The sequence below is a fragment of the Aythya marila genome, assembly GCF_965140915.1.
Source record: "Aythya marila genome assembly, chromosome: 3".
Lineage (NCBI taxonomy): Eukaryota > Metazoa > Chordata > Aves > Anseriformes > Anatidae > Aythya > Aythya marila.
The window spans coordinates 109898025-109917790 of NC_139044.1; the positions used below are offsets into that span (position 1 = coordinate 109898025).

Genomic DNA, 19766 nt, shown 5'->3' on the forward strand with positions numbered 1-19766 from the left:
TGGTTTCACAATCAGCTTCAGCTGGCCAGACCGTGTGTTGACAGAGGTAGCTCTGCCTGTCCGCTCAACCCCAATCTTTCTATTCCTGCCACATCCCCACAAGCAGGGGACCAGGGACCTGAGCAGACAGTGAAACTACCTGCTGGTAGGCATGCAAGGATAGTTAATTCGATGATCATGATGTGCTAGGGTGCAGGAGACCAGTGCAGAGATGCAGAGGTCTTTGGGAGGACAGAAATGCAGGAACATTTACTCTCCTGAAGTATTACTGTACTCAAGCCCTGCTCTTCATTAGCCCCTTCCTCATCCATCATACTCGCAACCTTGGCATCTGACATTTTGAAACTACCTGCATCCAGCTGGCATAAAATGACCCTTGCCACTGCTATTTCTCCGTTGCTGAAACAAGTGAACCTTGGAAACATTGCTCCAGTAAATTTTAAAAAAATCACTAATGAAAACTAAACCAGCCCTAAAGCTGATGTGTCCTTCGTTCAGCTGACGAGATTTCTGGAGCCATCCCTCCTTACTCAACTGAACTCCCTGCCTTCCTGCAAAGCACTGCAAGAGTGGTTCCAGAAACACCACAGTCTTCTGCTCTGAGACCAAAAGGAGCCAAGCTGTCTCATAAATAAATGTAAATAAAGACTAGCCTCTGAACTGACATGGACCAAAACTAGACGACCTAAAATTAGGGAGTATGAATCTGCTGGTTGCTAGTCAGGTTACTGGGGCACTTGAAGGCTGAGGTTCCTGGCTCCCAAATGGTTCTCAGGTCACTCATGAAAGTGCCAACAAAACCCTGCACGCGGGAGACACCCACGTCCAAACCTACCCCATTTTGTGAGCGTGGTTCTCCTGTTATTGTTTACAGACACAATGTAGGTCACTCGTTTGGCAGCCTCCCTGTCTCACTGGCACATCAATAATGCAGAAGAGCTTTCTGGTCAGCTGCAGAAACAGCAACTGGGATGACTAAGACGCTCCGTGTGTGATCGCTGAGCTTTGAAATGCTGGACCTTCACACCTACCACTTGGTGACACACAGCATAAATCAAAGAGCTCTGGAGCACTGCGTGTCTGCTGTACAGGCAGGAGTCCCCAACCCATACTCACTACGGGGTTAAAACAGTTGTAATAAATACTTACACTAACTACCCTGTATACTTCTTCTGTACAGAGTAATCTCAGTACGCAGACAAAAATTTGTTAAACTCTTTATTCTGAAAATCTGACCATTTATTTTTACAGGAATAAGATTATGCTCCAGGAGAGGAATGTTACAGTAACATAAAAAAAGACTTACGCAGAATATACGTGCTCACGTCTTAGGAATCCATGAAATTTTACAAGGAAAGAGCTCAGCAATAGGAACAGGCACCGCAGCTCCCACACATCTACGTTCAGGCTCGAACAAAAGAACGACTGCTAAAATAGCAGCAATATTAGCACATCTTCTTGCAAACCGTTTCTGAAAAACAAAGATCCTATACACTAGTTCCTGCAGAAAACAAAATGTCATCTGCCGCTTTCTTTTCATTCAACAGTGCTCATTCTCCAAAGCTGCCTGATAACACCAGACAGGACAAAAGGGGTCATTCTCATCTGCTCTGGGCAAGGGATGCAGAATAGAAACTCTCAGCAAGTCGGCTCAGCACAGCCTGGCTGCTGAGCATTAAGCAACCGTGACAAGTGCTGGCCGCAGGGATATTTTACCTCACACAGTCATCTCTTTTTCCAGAGGCATCACAGTAACTTACAGTGTTTTAACTGGCCCTGGCATATCCCAAAATAAGATAATGTATAATAGATGGAGTAAATGTCCTAGCAGAAATCATTTGCAAGAAGAGCATTAAATTGCAGACGAAGTTTCTTCTGCTCCATCCCCTGGATTAGGTTAGCCTTGGACTATTGTTCCAACAGAGCAACAGATGGAAAGAAAGCCTGAAGGACTACATTTTTAAGACTTCAGCTCCCATCTAGGGACCCACTTTTGTGGAGAGATCTTTCCAAGGGCACAGCACTCGGGAGTACCTATTCTTCAAAAAGGAAGCCAAGCATTTTTTAAAATCTGTCCTTAAACTTTCTGATGATATCCTTTTTCAATATAATTCAAAAACAGACAACAAGAGCACTGACTGACAACTTCTGTTCAGTGTATACCTTTTTAGTGTGTAGTTTTGTTATCATTTTAATTTGATCTTGTAGACTAAACCAGAATGTGCGACTTGTTGAAACAAGTTAAGGACAACTAAAAAACAAGTTTCAAAATATAACCATGCACAAATGAAACCACAGCAAGGACACTGGTTCAGAACAAGACAGCAATAATAAAGTGGCTGTCAACAGAGCCAATTATGCTGCAAAAAATCCAGAACTACTCACTAGTATTTGGGGCTTTATCTGCAAAGAAGCAGAATGGTACCTTCAGGGTTTCTGATGACAGGGAAGTATCTCTTTTTCTAATACCCATGTTAATGATGCATGTTTTCAAATATGCAACACCAGATAACATGCACTAACATGTTTTGGAAAAGTTAGCCAAACATCTTTCCGCACCCTCGATGTAACTACTCAACACGTTTTAGAACTTCAGGGAGGTTACAGAGGGCTAAAAATAAAGCCAGTGTTAGGAAACTGCACCACAAAGAAACACAGGGCTGATGAGCATCTCCCTGATGCTGGGTAAAGGCAAAGAAAGGCATATAATCAGATGTAGCCAGTGAGTAATTAAAAGAGCATTCAGCTGCTGGAGACTTGCCAGAATCATGCTGTTGTTTTTTTTTATGACACTACAGGACTGGTTATTAATGGTACCTTACCCAGGTATCGAGGTCCTGAGGCTTCCCACCTTTTTCTTCCAAAACAGGCCCAGGACAACGAAATCACTATCACCCATCTTCTGCGGACAGGGAGCTCACTGTAGCATTGCAGGTATCTGTTTCTCTGCAGAGAGTGAGCCTGAGATATCTCTATGTCTAACTGAGGCACTCAGATGCATCGAGCTAGGAGGGATGAAACCAGAAGGCTTTCTTTTTGGTTATCTCTTCACTGCTGTCGTGGGATGAGGGTGAGAGAATCTCATGTCTTGCTGTGCGGTCTATGGACTTTGCCTGGTCACTCTTGTGACCAGGCAAGAATCAGCATTGGGGCTTGGCATATACCACTTTTTTTTATGTCTCTAACTCTTTTTCTCTATTTGTGTTCATGGTAGGACTCGATTTCAAATTGATAAGAGAAGAAAAGCATTGATTATTGCTCTGCTTCCCTCTCCTGAAGCACCTTCTCTTTTCCCTGTGCCAAGTCCTTGTAATTTCTGCCCAGGATCACCCTGTCTCCTTTTCATCCGTCCTCAACCCATTTCTCCAAATTTTGGGCCAGTATCAGGAACTTTCTTGCTCCATCTCCAGGATCTGCAGCGTTGCACTATCCTCCAGGCCTCCTGGTCATCTTCAGCCCTCTTCTTCCCTCATCTGCATCATGTACCCTCCATTCCTCTACATGTATGCTGGTCTCTTCTTTTTCTGTTTTAATTCTAAAGTTTACTATTGTTGGTCAAATTATGCTTTTGAAAAAGACCACAGGCTGCAAGTGATGGGGAAAACAGGAAGCTGCAATGGAAAAGTAGGAAAACAGAAGGGAGGGGAAAGAGAAAAGAAGACGAAATTAAGCATAAAAAACAATAGGCAAGTTAGCAAAGGAAGAGAAAAGGAAGAGTTTGAAGCTGATCGAAAATGATAACCAGCTATAATTGCTGACCACCAAAAATAAACAAGCGTGTTTACAAGTTAGTTTTCTATAAAGACAAAATACATGTTAAATGTTAAATAAATATAAAATCTTTCTGGAGACAGGAAGCTTTATAAGGAAAAAATTAGGAAGAACAGTTTGGACTTAACCTAGTCTACCAAATGTTAATCCTTGGTCTATTTCCTTTAAGGTCACTGTCCAAGCGAATGGAGTTACTTCCAGGAACTGGCCCTAGATCTATATTTTGACCCTAAAAAACATACACCGCAACAACAAAAAAATTCATTCTGTTCCACTATTTAATAATTGCTACAGGTCTGTATGTCCTAAGGCAGGAACTCTGTGGGCAAGTTCTCTGCTGCACACCTCTGAAGGGGTCTATCTACCCACCATACAACTCAGCAACAACATGTGCCACATAACAGGAATGTAAATAGGACAACTGTAATGAAATCGACTGGTCAGCACTGTCCCTTTATGAGACATTTTTCACAAAATGTCCTGAGCAGCTTTACAATCAAAGTCAACCAAGCTGAAACGAAGAGGGTGTGAAAAAAAACTGGCTAGTGAGCATGTGTCTGTCACATGCTCAACAGATTCAGGAGCAAATACAAATAAAAGGGCACCAGAAATAGGGACTTTATGGTAATGAAAGCATACACAGTTTGGGTGATAACCAGTGGTCATACTGGAAACCTCTACACTCAGCCCCTTTCTTTTACATTTGAATTTCCACAGGATGTCACATCTCTGGAATAAGATTGCTGGGACACTTAATGGTCTCTGAATTTAGAACAACAATTACCTTAAACGTTGTGATGAGAATTCTTAACAGGAGCAAGTACAAGTGACAAATGCAAACAACAATTGCTTTGGAGAAGTGAGTGGTTTCTTCAACACTGAAATGCTGAAAAAAGCCAACTCACACACAAGTATACCCCTGGAGCTTCTTGTTGGACATATTTTAATCATTTCTGAAAAGCACTGAACAGGTGAGTAGTTGATGCTGCACTTCCAGAAGTGTTGGTCACTCACAACTCCAATCAGCAGGACCCGCAAGACCTTGGGGCCTCCTCCCAAGGACAAGCAGCCTGTGGCTATTCTCTTTGGCTATTCTCTGTGGCTATTCTCTTTTTATTCTGCTTTGCAAAGGTTTAGTTTCATGTTACCTGATCTTCATTTCCTGGCAAACAGAATGCTGGCATCTCCTGCCACCTCTGCCTGACAGCCTCTCAGCCTCGTATCGTGTTCCTCAGCAGGAGACAACCTCCCTTGTGCTGCTGCCTCAAGAGAATTCCCTCCTCACCACATCCAAAAGCAGAAGTGGTACAAGAACACAAGACTGCAGGCACAAATCTCATTTTAATCTGCCTGTGGACAGAGAAGCCCAAATAGATAACATGACAAAAGAGGATGTTTGTTCACTTCTAAAATCTCTGGCCTCTTTAGTCCCAGAGGTTCCATGGATAACTGTGTGAAGGGCATCCTCCTTTTTTTTTGCCTGGTACATGCAGACTCCAACCCTCAACCTACGAAACCCTCTAACGAACCTCAAATGATGTTCGAGACACAAAAAAAAAGTGTCAGGCCCAGAAAATTGTGACACACCTGTCACACTACATTTACAGGGCTCAGGAAAAGCCAGAGGACTGGTGACCCAGGCAGTGAGCAGGCTCCGGCAGCAGCCAAGCAGGATTTGTGCTCAAAGGCAGACCGCTGTGAAGGAGCAGCATCTCCACTGGCTGATGACAGAGCCCGAGGAAGGAAGATGGGGCTGAGCCTGCTTTTCCATTGTCTTCCCCCTCAGGCAGCCCCCCTGCCATCCTGCTGTTCACTGAGGTCACTTCTTTCTCCGTGCTGCTCTGCCTTCTGCACCACGGGAGAAACAAACCTGTCGCCACAATGTGGAGCTGGCACCACGGGGAGTGAAATAGAGAAGGGCACAGCGAGGCATTGTCAGAGCTAAATGACACTGCTGTTGGGGATGCAGCCCTGTGCTCCGGCTGCTGCCTCTCCAGCTCATCACGAGACCAAAATGCCTGCCATAAAAATGAAACGTGACTTTCTTGCCTAAAGGTGTTTTGTTTTGTTTTAAACAGAGGTAAGATAAAATTGCCCTGGGTGAAACGTTCCCCAGGCCACAGATACACCTACTGCACGAAGCAAATTTTACTTGTGCTGTTGCAGACGCTGCTGGAGGTCAGACTGCAGGAGCAGGCACACCGGGGAGCGGGCAGACACAAACCTCTCTCTCCTCAGCAAGGCACCTGAGGCTCTGCAGAGGCAGCTGCCAAGGGGCTTCTTTCTGCTGCAAGCAGAAAAATAGCTGACGTAGTCCTCTGTTATTTTTTTAATTAGATTCCTGTTTACGTTTTTATCGGTAACTGGCCTGACTTCTCAGCACACAGGCTTTTGCAGCATCAGTGATTTCAGGGGCTGAGCGCCCAGCTCGGTGCTCACGGCAGCTGCCTGCCAGGTGGGGTGGATGGGTTGGCCTGGGAAGCACAGCGAGGTCAGCCTGGATGGCAGAAACCTGACAGATGCAAGCAGCCCACGAACACCCAGCTGAAAGCAAAAGAAAGCAGGAGCCTTTCCGTGAGATGCAGGAGATCCAGCTCAGCGCTGCTGTTACTTAACAGCCACGGCAGCGCTCTAAAAGCGTAACCCAAATCATTCTGCTCCTACTGACAAAAATCCCTGGGCTCTGCTCACCCGGAGCGCTGCTTGCTACTCCCCCGGCACTTTTCAGAGACTGCAGCTGGATGATCTCAGCGCGGCCTCCAACTATCATCTCATCCCCATGGGAATTATTACTCTGCACCAGTGATGTGAGCCTGCGGCTCCACCCCACTGATTCATTACCGGCGCTGCTCCTCGCTCCCATTAGCTACCTGATGATGTGCTACCACCAGCTGCCTCCCTCGGGGCCGGTGGTGTTTGAAATGCTGAAGATCCAGGCACAGTGAGGGATGCCATAGAGAAAATGGAAGAGGGAACAGAGCTTTGGGTAGAAACGCTGGTAAATGTCTCGTGTTTTCAAATCCCAGGCTACACGAGACCTCATGGAGAGCTCTTCTCAAGATTAGCTACTGTTGGTTCACGGTGTGAGCCTGGGCAAGTAACTTCATCTTTTGGGCCAGTTTGCTGTCTCACAAATCCTGACTGGACTCAAATTATATTAGTATATATTTACATCTGGGGAGCACCTGGTACAATTAAACCATCCATTAAGTTGTCAAGATGTGGGAAATGAACTGGAGTTGGGCAAGGGGAATCTTTCATTGAATACACAGGGGAAGCAGAATTTATATCAGTGATCTGTGTCATGAGGAGGGAACTAGTGGGAAAGTGATAAAACAATGCTGGTGACAGCAGGGGAGCGGCAATTACAAATAACTGCACCATGTTTTACACTCCCACTCCCCGCTGTTACAATGGCTGTGGCAATGCTGGGGGAAAGAATGATGATTTCATACGGAAAACACATCCCCAGGCCATTTCAGGACCTGGGTTCATAAGCAGAAATGCTACAGCTGACCTTTCACATGCCACATGGCTAGGAGAGAGAACCAAGGCCATGAGACCAGTGTGGCCGCAGCCATATGATACAGCAAACGCTGCCACGATGCCTGGTGCTGACTGCTGGGGCTGCCTTGTGCCCCTCACTGAGCCACTCTGCACGGCCCACCCGTCTCCTTTCTGCCCCCAAGGACTGCTACCTGCCTGGGATCTCCCCGAGGAAGGGAAAGAGCTCATGGCTGGCAGAAACCCACAGCAGAGATGCCATGAACACAGGCGGCAGTACGTACACGTACAAGGCTGGAGCAGCACTGTATCCTCTTGGCATTGCATCTTCCCCTTCTCTCTGCAGCACCCCTGTAATTGTTATTCTGTGTCTGATTTTCAGATGGTTTCGAGGTGCCTGAAATAATAGGAGGGTTCTGCTAGAGCCCTGCGAAGCGATAGCCTGAGATGGAGGGTGCTTATCACATGCCTTGAGCATAGAAAGAAGGCACGTGGTGGTGTTCAAAGGTGCAAAGCATGGATCAGATATTGCCAGAGGACTGTGGACAGAGATAAACCTGATGCAGTCTTCTCCACGTTGCCTTTTGGAAATACCCTGGGAAGGGGTCCTGTGTGACAGCCCCTCCCAAAACTGGTAAGCAGAGAGCAGAGGGATCCTGTCCTTCATCGTGCTGTTTGTCCATGGGGTTCAAGAATCCCTTGGCATCTTACGTACCACCCATCAGTAACATCTCTTTACAGTGCACAGCAGCAGCACGGAGCCTCCCCTCCCTCGAGCAATGGCACTGTGCTGCCAACAGCTGGCAGGCGCCCTGCAAACACAGCCAGTTCCTTCACGAGGGAGGAAGAGTGAAGGATCCGACATCTCCTTACATCTCCCACCACCTCCCAGGGGCTCGTTGCCAGCAGGCTGCAATGTTTCAGGACAGCCCCCAAACGCCTTGCAGCCTTTCAGAGCTTACTCTCACTGCACCTCTCTGCAGCAGCGAACGCCGACGCTCTTTTGTTCACAGATTGGGAACAAAATGAGGTTCCAAAAAACAGAAGTGAGCAGCCTACAGCCTAAACAGGATGTCTTTGAAACAGAGAATTGAAACTAATTCCCCCGAGACCTTGGCCAGCAGCTCTGGACCGCATGCTTCTCCTTCCCGTCTGAGCATCCTGCCTTGTGTGGCACTGCCCTTGTCTCTTGGCAGCAGGGCTGAGCAAATAAAAACAACTCCGATTAGTTAGGGGGTTGCTGGAAGAGCCCCTGAGGGAGGAAGGGAGGGTTAGCCCTCAGGAGCCTTTTTTGCTTATGCTTGCTTTTTTTTTTTAAATGTATTACAGAAACACTGTTGCCATGCCTCTGTCACTCATAACCAAGCCGAGGAAGATGGATGACGGAGAAACAAGTTTCCAGGACAAGATTGTCATACACAGGAACAGCCAATGCTGGCATATCACCCATCATGCTGATGAAAAATGAGACATCTTTAGCAAATGGGTCTAGATAATGTTGTAAGGTGGTTTTGAGGGCAAGACATTGTGTTTTGTGCTTAATGATGCCTTCAAAAATGCCTCAGATGCGATTATAGACAAAAAGCAATAAAGCAAGGCAGAGAAGAGGCTTGGAAATCTTCCACTCGAGCCACTCTGACCAGCTTGTGTGCCATGCCAAGGCAGTAGCAGTTATTACAGAAAATCATGGTTCAGAGAGCAGACCTCGGGAAATTGCCTGTACTAGCAAAAACCCAAGCCAAGCCCTTTTCCAAGCCAGCTGAGACACCAGGGCCGGCCCCAGGGGCTGACCCCAGGAGCCAGGCTGCAAACTTGCTGCAAAAACGCCTTGGCACATGATGTCTGTCCTGCAAGTTTTGAGAATTATTGCTCTCACAGATAATGGCCGGACATAGTTTAAGGATCACTACAGGCTCAGGGCTCTTTCTGGTTTGGATGTAGCCAGCTTGCTCTGCGTGTGGACTGGAGGTGGCCAGCTTACTTTGGGGAGCAAGTAAGTAAAGGTTTTGGGTCTTACCCAAAAATTATTTAATGCAATAGAAATCCTTACTATCACATTGATGATAATTCCTATTAACAGCAATCTGAATGTCACGTTTCTGTGCAGAGGTGAACTTTTCCCCAGGCAGAGATATGAAATCAGTTCTGTTCCTTCTACCAAAGGGATAACGGAGAGAGTAAACTTTCAAGTAACGTAACCAAGATGTGACCTGAGAAACTCAAGAGCAGAATAAAGAGCTGCGGAGTCCCAGATGTGTGTCTGTCCTTAAGGACGTTCCTCCTTTTGCTGGCACTTCACATGACTCCAGATCTGGACAAATGCTGCAAGGGGTAGGAGCAAGAGGCTGTGATCCCCCAGGTGTGTTAATTAGTACCAGCCTGTAGCTACAATGGATAATTCATGCATTTTTGGCAAAGTTTTACAGACTGCTTCCAGAAATGGTTTTCCTAAAGCTAGTTCTTTGATCCTTTGAAACCAAGACAGAAATTTCTGCAGCAGGTCCGTGGGGAAAAGGGAACAATGGTTCTATTAAGTCTGCTGATTTAGGGATCTGACAGCATCAGATGAAAAGACAAGCAAGTCTCCCATCTCGATTTAAACTGAGCACACAGTCACCCCTCAGACAGCTTCTTCCAGAGCAAACCATTCTGTTATAGGAGGTGAACAAAAAAACAACAGAGCACCTCTGAATCCATCCCTCATTAGCAGTCTGTCTCATCTACATGCAGTTCCCCAGGCCTGCTGATTAAAGATTTCCCGTGCCTCGGTGAAAGGCGCAGGCTAATAGATGAGGTAATGCTTTTTTATTCTAATTAAGGACTTGAGTCATCCTATTATTGTAAAGTCCATGGAACAAAACATGTTTAAATCTGCCCAATTACATCATGCTCAATCCTCTTCCAAAGCCGAAATAATAAATAAATAAGAAAGCACACCACACTTTTGATTCTGTGTAGTGGTAAATTTATCCTGTACCCCTTCTGAAGGATCTCCTGCCTCCTATGAATCTGTCTCGGCTAACGAAGGAGTTGCTTAATGTGCCTGCAGAACAGCTCGTGGCAGCTTCCGCACGCCTGCATTGCTGTTCGGTTCCGCACTGCTACAGATGACCGCACACTGCTGTTAAAACAGGATGGGAAAACCAAAAGCTGAGAGTTCGCTTACAGGACTGTGGGCATTATCTGAAAGCTGGTGCCAGCTAGTGGCAATGTTATTTGGTGCCAGCTCCCCATCATTACTTGGCTCGAAAATTATTTCATATGCAGAAAAGTGCATGGCAGGTTCACATGCGCTGTGCTTTAACGCATCAAAAACAGTAAACCAGGTCCATTAAAAATCCCATGCCATCTTCCTTAAAAGCAGCAGGATCTAATCCAGTGAGCTGGTTGAATTCCAAGCTGGGTGTTTGCATTCATACCAGCACCATTCCCCGTGCATTACCTGCTCTCTGCTCAGTGCTGATGCTGCCGCGAGCTGCTGCACTGAGCCCTCGCTGCGTTTTACCCCAGGTGGAGCTCCACTCGCCTTCTGCACGAAAACGGATGGCACGTTCCGGATGGCACGCACAGATGCAAGGCTGTGCAGCCTATAGAGCTATTTGCAGTCCTCTGGGTTTAGGTTGATGGTATAAACACAAAATTACTATTTATAAAAGCCATTTAAATATATGCAGTGTTCTAATCAGAAAGAAAATGAAGCACATTAAAATAATTACTCCAGCTCCCTCCCAGAGGAGCCTCACATTCCAGCTGTGGATGTGCTGGAATCATTCGAGCCAGCCACGACAGAAACTCACCACTGAAGTTTAACTGAGGCAATTGCTTCAACATGTGAAGCAAAACCTGGGGAAACAATGACTGCATAATTTTATAGGGCCCTAAATCCAAGGCTCGACCAGGAAATACGAATGCAGATAAGGACAATGCTGGCATGGGGGAGGACTCTTAGAGGTTTTCCTTGGGTCAGGAAAGTGACTATTTGTAGAATAAAACACCGAGCAGCCAACTTCAGATCTCTGATCTGTGCATCCTCTCCTCTCCAGCAGTCCGAGTGCCTTAGCTCTGTTCCCAAGGTACGGTTTCTTCTGCTTACCAGAGGTGGATACACAGGAGGTTTTATACATTCACCCAGCAAATCTGTTCTCCTGAAGGATGTAACCCACAACTGCAAAACCAGTAGTTCCAGAAAATCTCAGTTCTCCTGAATGCACTTACATTAAGCTAGTGACTACCACAGAAGAGCCATGAGAAGAAGGCTGAGTCCCTCACTCATCAGCCTCAGTTCCCCCGGTTGGGAAGTACGGCTACAAAAACTTCTCAGTTCCACCCCACGGAGCCATGCAGACCCTGACAGAGCTCTCCCAAAGAAAACATCTTCCCACACCCCAGAGCAATCACTCAAGGGAGAAAACACTGAACTAATATGGATGTTTATGTGAGATTCAATAGCTAAACATATGTTCATTTTCCACTGTTTTCTTTCGATCACCCTCAACCTCCCATCTGGGGGGAGACAGCAAGTTTTGCAGAAGAGAAACACGTGGGAAGCTGAGCTGAGGAGACGGGATTAGAGACAGAAAGAAAAGGAAAGCTCATTCCATGATCTGTATATGGGAAAAGAACATTTATATTTATAGATGCCTTGCGAGTGAACTTCAGGACAGGCAAACGGGAGAGACAGAACTGCTGCAAGGAGAGAGCATCCCTGCCATCCTGCGTTACTCCGTCTCCACTCAATTAAGCCATCTCCAAGGAAAGGCTATGAGTTTGCCCCTAAGAAGTGTTGAGAACAGACAATTCTGTGAAAAGGACATAAGGCTCATCCTTTATTTGGATGGGCAGGTAATTCACACATTTTTGCTGTCTTTTCTTTTTTCCTTTCTTTGATGGGGAAGATTACTACATCAAACCATGTCCTTGGTTTTTCGGAAAAAAATCAACTGCCAGAAATGTTTCAGTGGCAGGCCGACGGGGTTGTTTACTAGGATTTTGCACGTTGCCAATCCGACAGCAGCTGGATTGGACTTCAGACAAATACTTGTGTCACTTGGCAAAGTGCTGGCTGGGCATGCCTCGCAACCTCAACTTGTGACTCAACGAGTCGCAGAATATAAAGATCTGCCTGTTCAAATATCTGAAGGCTTCACAGCTGCGAGCACGGATGCACACACTGCTAGGAAAACAAGGCTCTTTTTGTTTTTTGTTCATTGTTTTAACTATCTGAATTTCATTAAAGAAAACATAACCTGGATCTTCCCTCTTCTTTGATGTTCTGACACCTACACCTTCTCTCATGGTCGGGACAGACAGGTGAGTGTTTCTGCTGCTGTGCATGAATCCTGCTGGGTTCAGAGAGGAAGCCATGCACTCACCTGGCCAGACCAAAACACAGTTGTGAATTTACGAGTCGCTGAAGAGCAGGAGGATGCTGAGGAGTAGAAGTAGCAGCACAGGGTTACAATCCTGCCGACCAAGGAGCAGAAGACACAGCAGCTGAACACACATTTTGACAAGTTTGCTCTAGACCATCTGTCCGGCACCCAGCAGCTGAGCCACGGCACTGCTGCAGCCTGCAGATATTCTCGCCGTCCTTTGAGGCACAAACCCACCAGCAAGCACCCTGCCCTCACCGATTACAGCTCCGGGCATGCCATCAATAAAACCGCTTGGAAAGATGCAAAACGCAGGACTCCCCCGAAGCTGACTTCTGCCTCTGGGTGAGCCATTCGCAGCAGTCCAGCGTTTCTGGCAGAGGAAGCAAGATGAAATTTTGCCCCCAAAGACAAAAAGGCTGAGGCCAGCCTAAGGCACAACAGGGAAGAAAAGGAAGGGCAAGGCAACACTGGGATGATAGCTCAGGAGTCAAACCCTAGTGGGGCTGCCATTGGGATGCAACCCAGCAATAACTGCTGGCTCGTGCACCAGCAGCCCTCCTGGCTCTGCAGGGCTCTGGCACAGCCAGGGCTTGCTGCCCGGCTGCTTCCTCCCCACCAAGCTGTTGCTAAAAGCCATTGTCCACTCCGTCTGCAGCCAGAAAAGGTCCCGAGTCCTTTAATAATCCCCTTGCTAACCAAACCCAGCGATGACAAACCTCTGGCACCAGCGGTGGTTGAGCTTGACCGCAACAACAATGAGCTACAAGGCTTTTAAAAACTTTTGGCAGTAGGATCCTGAAGGGTCAGCCCTCTCCGGCCCCATCCCTTCTGACCTGGTGTCAGGAGTTAGCTCCATCTATGTTTATACCCAACAGATGCAAAGCTCCAATCCGCCCCTGTGCCTTTATTCCTCTGGGAAGAGACAAAATGGGATGAGGAGAAGCCACGAGGGGAAATCCGCTGAAACAATAGGAAAGGGAGAGAGTGGAGACAGAAGCTCTCACGGACCCACGAGGAGACAGAAGAGCCCTTGCCTGGGGAATACCCACCTCATGGCCCTGTGCAGTCTGCCAGGAAAAATTGTGGGCTGGAGGATGTGCTGTCACTGCAAGGTTTAGGGAGGCAAAGGAAAAAGGACGGAAGGGAGGGAACATGGAAGAGAGGCTCTGGTGAGGGGTGCTAAGAGCTGATGGAGGCAGGGAAGCACAGGAAAAGGTGGGTTCTCCAAGCTGGAGAACAAATATTACCTCACAATTTAATTGTGGCCAAAGAAATGCATGCACAGGGCTGCTGCATGCTTTAACCCATGAAGTCCTCCTGTTCTTTCTGCAAAATCATTGCTGCTTGCTGCTGTGTTCAGAAAAGCTGGTTCTGAGTCATTTTAATCAGCTGCTGTCTCAAGTTTATCGGGATAAACTGAATACAAGTAAAAGTCAGTTTTAAAGTGAGGGGAGAGATGTTAAAGCCCTTGACTTCAACCTACACGCAGTAAAACCGCACAGTTCATCCACAGAGGGAGAAGACAAAAAAACAGCTTGCTTACTGTGATGTGATTTTAAAGTTGTTTTGAGATACAGAGTTAGAAATACCTACATGGTCCTTCTTGGACCCAGTAGAAGAATCCACAACTGGTTTCCTGGATTCCCTACAGAAAGCGAAACCCTTGAGGCAAATGGAGAAATGGAGAGCAAACAGGGCAGCAGGCAGAAAGCTAACCTTTGTGGACAGAGCAGCTCAGGGCTACTTATTTTATTTATTTATTTATTTTGTAATTTCTTCACACCCTGGGCCCAAGCACAGGTCCCTGGTGCTCTCCTGTCATGGGACAACCTGTCTTCTAACCCATTCTAACCACAGTCCAGGAGACAGCACAGGCCAGCAGCTATTTCCAGGAGCATTCTGAGCACAGCGCACCTTACGTGGAGGGCAGGGGAACCTAACAGCATAGACGCAGCCAGATAATGCCCAGACAGCCTCAGCCAGCAGGGCCTGGCACTGCTGAGTTTACTAGCATTGATACCATCCAAGAACGTTGCTTCACATTTCTCTTTGCTCCATGCAAATCTTTTCTTATACCATTGCACATTACACCTTTTTCCACTGCAGAATTTTCAGCAGTATCATCAAAAACATCCTGCCTGTGGATTAATAGCTCTTGCTATTCTCGTGGCTGTCTTTCACGCCTTCTCCTTCAGAGGATTAGCCAATTTTGGGTCCAGTGTTCTTGCTCTTTTCTTTCTTGAAGGCATTCCAGATGGAAAAACCCTTGCAATTGTGACTAGCCACACAGTAATATTTTGTAATTTATCAAAAATCCCTTTAAGATTCAGCACTGCTGAAAGATACTGTACCTCTAAAAAACAACACATATTGTTGAAAATGTTTTTTAAAGTCTATTGAGTACTTAAAAATAGATATCTGCAAATATTAAGACAGGTGGATTTAGAAAAGAGTGATAAACAGTAGTATTACTTTCATTTTAAGGACAACAGAGAAAAAAAGATGAGTGATTAACCTAATATTTTCCCTATGATGTAGAGTAAAATACCTATCTGATTTCCCACTCAAAAGGAATTAAAACATTTTAATAAAGGATTATGGCTTACCAGAAAAAAATAATAGATGCTAGTTTTAAAAGAGACACTTTGGCCAAGAAAGCCCTATGACAAGTAACTGCACACTTAGACCACAAAATAAAAGGAAACAGCTAGAAATGTGCTGCTGCTACCAACGTGAGTACAATACATTCATTCCCCACTGCACAGCTGATGTTAAAGGAGTATCTTAGTCAGTATGAGGAGTGCTTGTTCTTACACAACCTGTATATTCTGCCCAAAGCTGAGAAGGTCTCTGCAAACGTCCACAAGAACTTGCAGAGTAACTGGTGACAACACACTGGAATAAAAATACTCCAATCTCTCAAGAAAGGGAGAAGAGGAAAAAGTACACCTGCTGAAATCACATTTCAGCTTAATTTCAGCACTACACCCCAGAAATGTAACCTCATTTTGAGTACCTCTCATTCTAGGAAGAAAAATTCCTGGAAAAAATAAGGGTGGAGGGGGAGAGTTAAAAGCTGCAAACTTAATCAGAAGCATTATGGTTTTCGAAATGTTCCTGATTTGGACAAGAAAGCAATGCTTTCTGTTGTTAGGGATCCCAGACATGGTGCAAGAACACTCTGCAAACACGGAAAGTAAGCTTTTGAGCATGAGAATCATATGGCAAAGAAGCACCAGGTAGGTTTGCAGGCCACACTTTACACCCACAGAAGCTGAAGAACATGGAATTGGCACGTGAGTCACCCACCAGACACGAAAGAGCAGCTCGGTCCCAGCCCTGAATATGAGGAAGAGACTAGCACAACTGGGACATCTCCTCCGGGGAAAAGGAGCCTGCCATTACCAGCTTATACCTGGATGATCATCAGCAATATAAAAACAGAAAAAAAAGGCCCTAGTTTAGCATATTACTCCTAAGGCCAGTACATTTAGCTGGATATCTGGTGGTTGAGCAGCACAGCAGCAGTGCTGGGCCCAATCCAAGTCGCAGCCTTCTGGCCCAGGAGGAGAAGTTGTTACCAAATGAAGCATGCTGACAACATATGGAGGCCTCTGCTACTGGAGCAGTTTCATCCTCATCCAGAAAGAAAGAAAAAAATGGTAAGATTATGCCAAACACACGATTCAGTTTAGGTCAGAGCTCTGCTACTCAAAAGAACCTTGGCTACCGCTACTGCTTGCAATGGACGCCAGTCCATTGTCTCAGTGCTGACTTTACATTTTTTCATTTTTTATTTTCTTTTAAAACGGAGGTAAGGATTGTGGATTTTTTTAACCTGAATTACGCATGTGTTAAGGAATTGTGTAGTACTAAACACATTTATCCAGTCTGTATCACCTAATTTTTTACTCATCCCCATCCCAACCTAACTTCAAGCATGCCTGAAGCTGTGAGTCCTCAAGTTCCCTCTTTAAAGCACGTAATCACCTATGATTTTGAGGGCATGGAAGATACACTACGTTGGTCATTCCAGAAGTGGCCATTCACTGCCAATTAAGCTCCTGTCCTTGTCTTATCTTGACACCTGCTATTACTAGATGGCATAAAGCTGGGATACAATGCTTACATTCAATCTGCTACCACTGATCTGAATGAAAAATATCTTCTGTGGAAGCTGGGTGAGTTAGAGGAGAATAGAAACAATATTAAATCAGATTCAGGATTCTTATTTCCATGTTTATATTTCTGCTGTGACACTGTACATGTGAGATTTAAAAGCATAATAATAAATACATTCTGAGAGGCTTTTTATAGATAGCTAACCACTGACTTAGAGTGAAAAACATCTGACTGCATGACATGTCATGCTGCAGCACTGTACCACTTAATACCATATTTCTTCTTCTACAAACAAAATTATTCTGATTCACTAATAATTCTGTTCTCAAAAGGAATGGAAGCAATAAACTAAATGAGGATTAAATACCAGATCTTTTCATCCTCCAATGCATTAAAAGAACAAAATAATCAGACTTTCAAATGCTATGTCAAACTGTGAGAGGCAGGAAAAAAAAAACTCTTGCTTGTTTTGGCACAGCACATTCTTTACAGCTTATACTTGTTGTAAGTCTGAAAATACAACATCGCATTTGCTAACCCAATAGATCATTTTCCTATCCAAAAAAGGACAGCTTCTTTTATAAACTCTACCAACTAAGGACCATTTTGCGGGAAGTACTGCTTTATCAAGCTTTTCATTGTAAATAGCTGCTTAACTTTTTAAAACTCCTCTTCAACAAAGGAATGATTTTGATGCTGAGTAATTAAGCACATGCTTCGTCAAAAGAATAATATTTAAAGTTTCCTGGTGACATTTAAAGGAAGAAAAATCTTAAGTAAAAAGGACACTGTCTGGATGCCAGCAATTAAATGTGGTTTTATTACCAGAAGCATAGTCCAAATGGTGCTCCCAGAATTAATCATTTGTGGTTGACCTGACTTCAGTGTGAGAGACCCAGGCTTAGAACCTGGACTGAATGGCCACTCCACAAATGATTCAAGGTAACTGGGAAACACCAACAGAGAGTTCTGGCTTGTTACTATCAGTGCTTTTGGGGCCACTCTACTTGGGCATCTAAAGCCTGAGAAGCACTAAAAAAAAGTAGTCAATACTCATGATCCCAGCCACAGGGAAACTAAATTTGCTTTCAGGCTTTAGTAGTAAATTTGCTTCTCATGATTTTGGGAATTAAGTGAGAAATTCCATCTTGGAGTGGTGATAGCCTTCTGAAAATTATTGAGCAGGTAAGCAAGCCCAGATACGAACTTCAGCAAGCTTTGATTCAATTATTCTGTTTCTCAGGCTGTTATTGCTTACGCCTTAGAGGCATTTAGCACATGACATCTTCAGAAAAGGGCAGGAGGAAAGAAAGCCTATATGCGAACATCCTGATTGATGCATTGGCTCTTTTGGTCTTCACACTGCTGTAACGTCACATTGTTCTGGATACCAGCCAACTCAGAAGCAGTTCCAGACACTGTTAACACCAGTGCACTCCAGAGAGGCACATCCAATGTAGCCCAGGGGCTTTATGTTTCGTGGTGGCACCCTGCAGTGTCCACTAAAGTGCCTACTGCAGCTGAGACTGTAATCAAGGCATTCTCAATATCTCTCTCTCACCTGGATTCCCTGAGGCATGCACTAAAAAGGCACTACAAAGTCTCTTCCCTCTACAGAGGCACTTCTTCCTGAACTGGATAGAAACATAATAGTCTCTTCTCCTCTGTGAAATATTTTACAGAAAGGTTGGGACTCATCCAGGACAGTGACATGGAACAGCCTCATTTGCTTAGAAAATTGAGCTAAAAATTAAATAACAAAGGTATTGAGTCCATACCTGATTATACCAAGAGGGTCTAAATCTTCTTCCTCTTCTTCCTCCTCTTCCTCTTCTTTCTTCTCACATTTTTTGGCACCCTTCACTGATACAAGCTCTGAAATTAAATCAGGTGTCTTTTCCTCTTTGAAAAAATCCAATGCCTCATTTTCTTCATCTTCTTTCTCTTTGTCATCAGGAATGTTTTTACCCTTGAAGTCAATGACACTAGTAGATTTTGTCCCTGCAAAATACAATTAAGGATGCAAAACTGAATACACGGGACTACAGTCATGTTTTATTTCATGCCTTGCACCTGTTTCTCATGATTTTGTTTGAGAAATGGTGTATATGATCAGCTTTTGTGAAACTCTTCCATTATTCCCAATTCTCCCTTCTATCCACTGATGTATTGTCATATTTCTGGTCTGTTTACTGATCTAAAGAAGTCAAGTAGAGAAAGACAAAGGAAATGAACTTTATCTAAAACACATGCTTTTTTTTTTTTTTTTTGAAGGAACATATTTATGTTCCTTCAATGAAAACAATAGAATTTTCAGCTAGTGACTCGTTGCATCCAAAGACAGTTGTCTGAGAACAAGTATCCCTCTGAAGTGCCTGTTTCTCTCCGATGGCTACAGAGGGGCTTAAATACTCTGCTCAGATGTAGATAGCTAAAGAACACTTTTTGTTACTAATTTAATTCATCTGGGCTAAAAGTACAGCACTAGATAGCATGAGAAATAGTTTCCAATGTAGCTCTTTGATTTACACTCAAAAAAGAAGCCTGAAGTTCTAACTTCCTTCAGTATGCAAGATGCAAACTGAAATATGCACTTTGACCAAGTCTTCTCACCATACTTGATATATGCAAAGCCCAGAAGAATGAGGAGAACATAACTGTTCCGTGCTGTGGAATCTCTGGATGTTCGGGAAACTAATCTAAAGTAATGAGACTAGCTAAAAATAGGCTAGCATAAAAACAAAACAAAACAAAAACACTATTGATAAATAAAATTCATGGCTTCATCCTTTTGACTGTTAAACTGACATGGCATGTGAGACACATCTAATCCAGCTTTTCATGCTTGCATGTACCTAATCACCTCGGGTAGAATTTATAACCAAATGTGTGTGCCTACACTGAACAATTGGTCTTTTCCTCCCTTTATAGGCAAAGGAGTGCTGGTCAGGGTAGGCAGTGGAGGTTAGGATGCTGCATGTAGACATCTATGTT

The 19766-nt window shown here is 44.8% G+C and overlaps 1 protein-coding gene across 1 annotated transcript in view; it reads right to left on the bottom strand.

Annotated features, from left to right (window-relative positions):
* Positions 1-19766, bottom strand: part of HS1BP3 (HCLS1 binding protein 3) — a 50612-nt gene that overhangs the window by 16203 nt on the left and 14643 nt on the right. The window contains exon 4 of the mRNA XM_082756710.1: positions 18551-18773. Coding sequence (XP_082612836.1) covers positions 18551-18773 — 223 coding nt within the window. The remainder of the gene's footprint in view (positions 1-18550; positions 18774-19766) is intronic.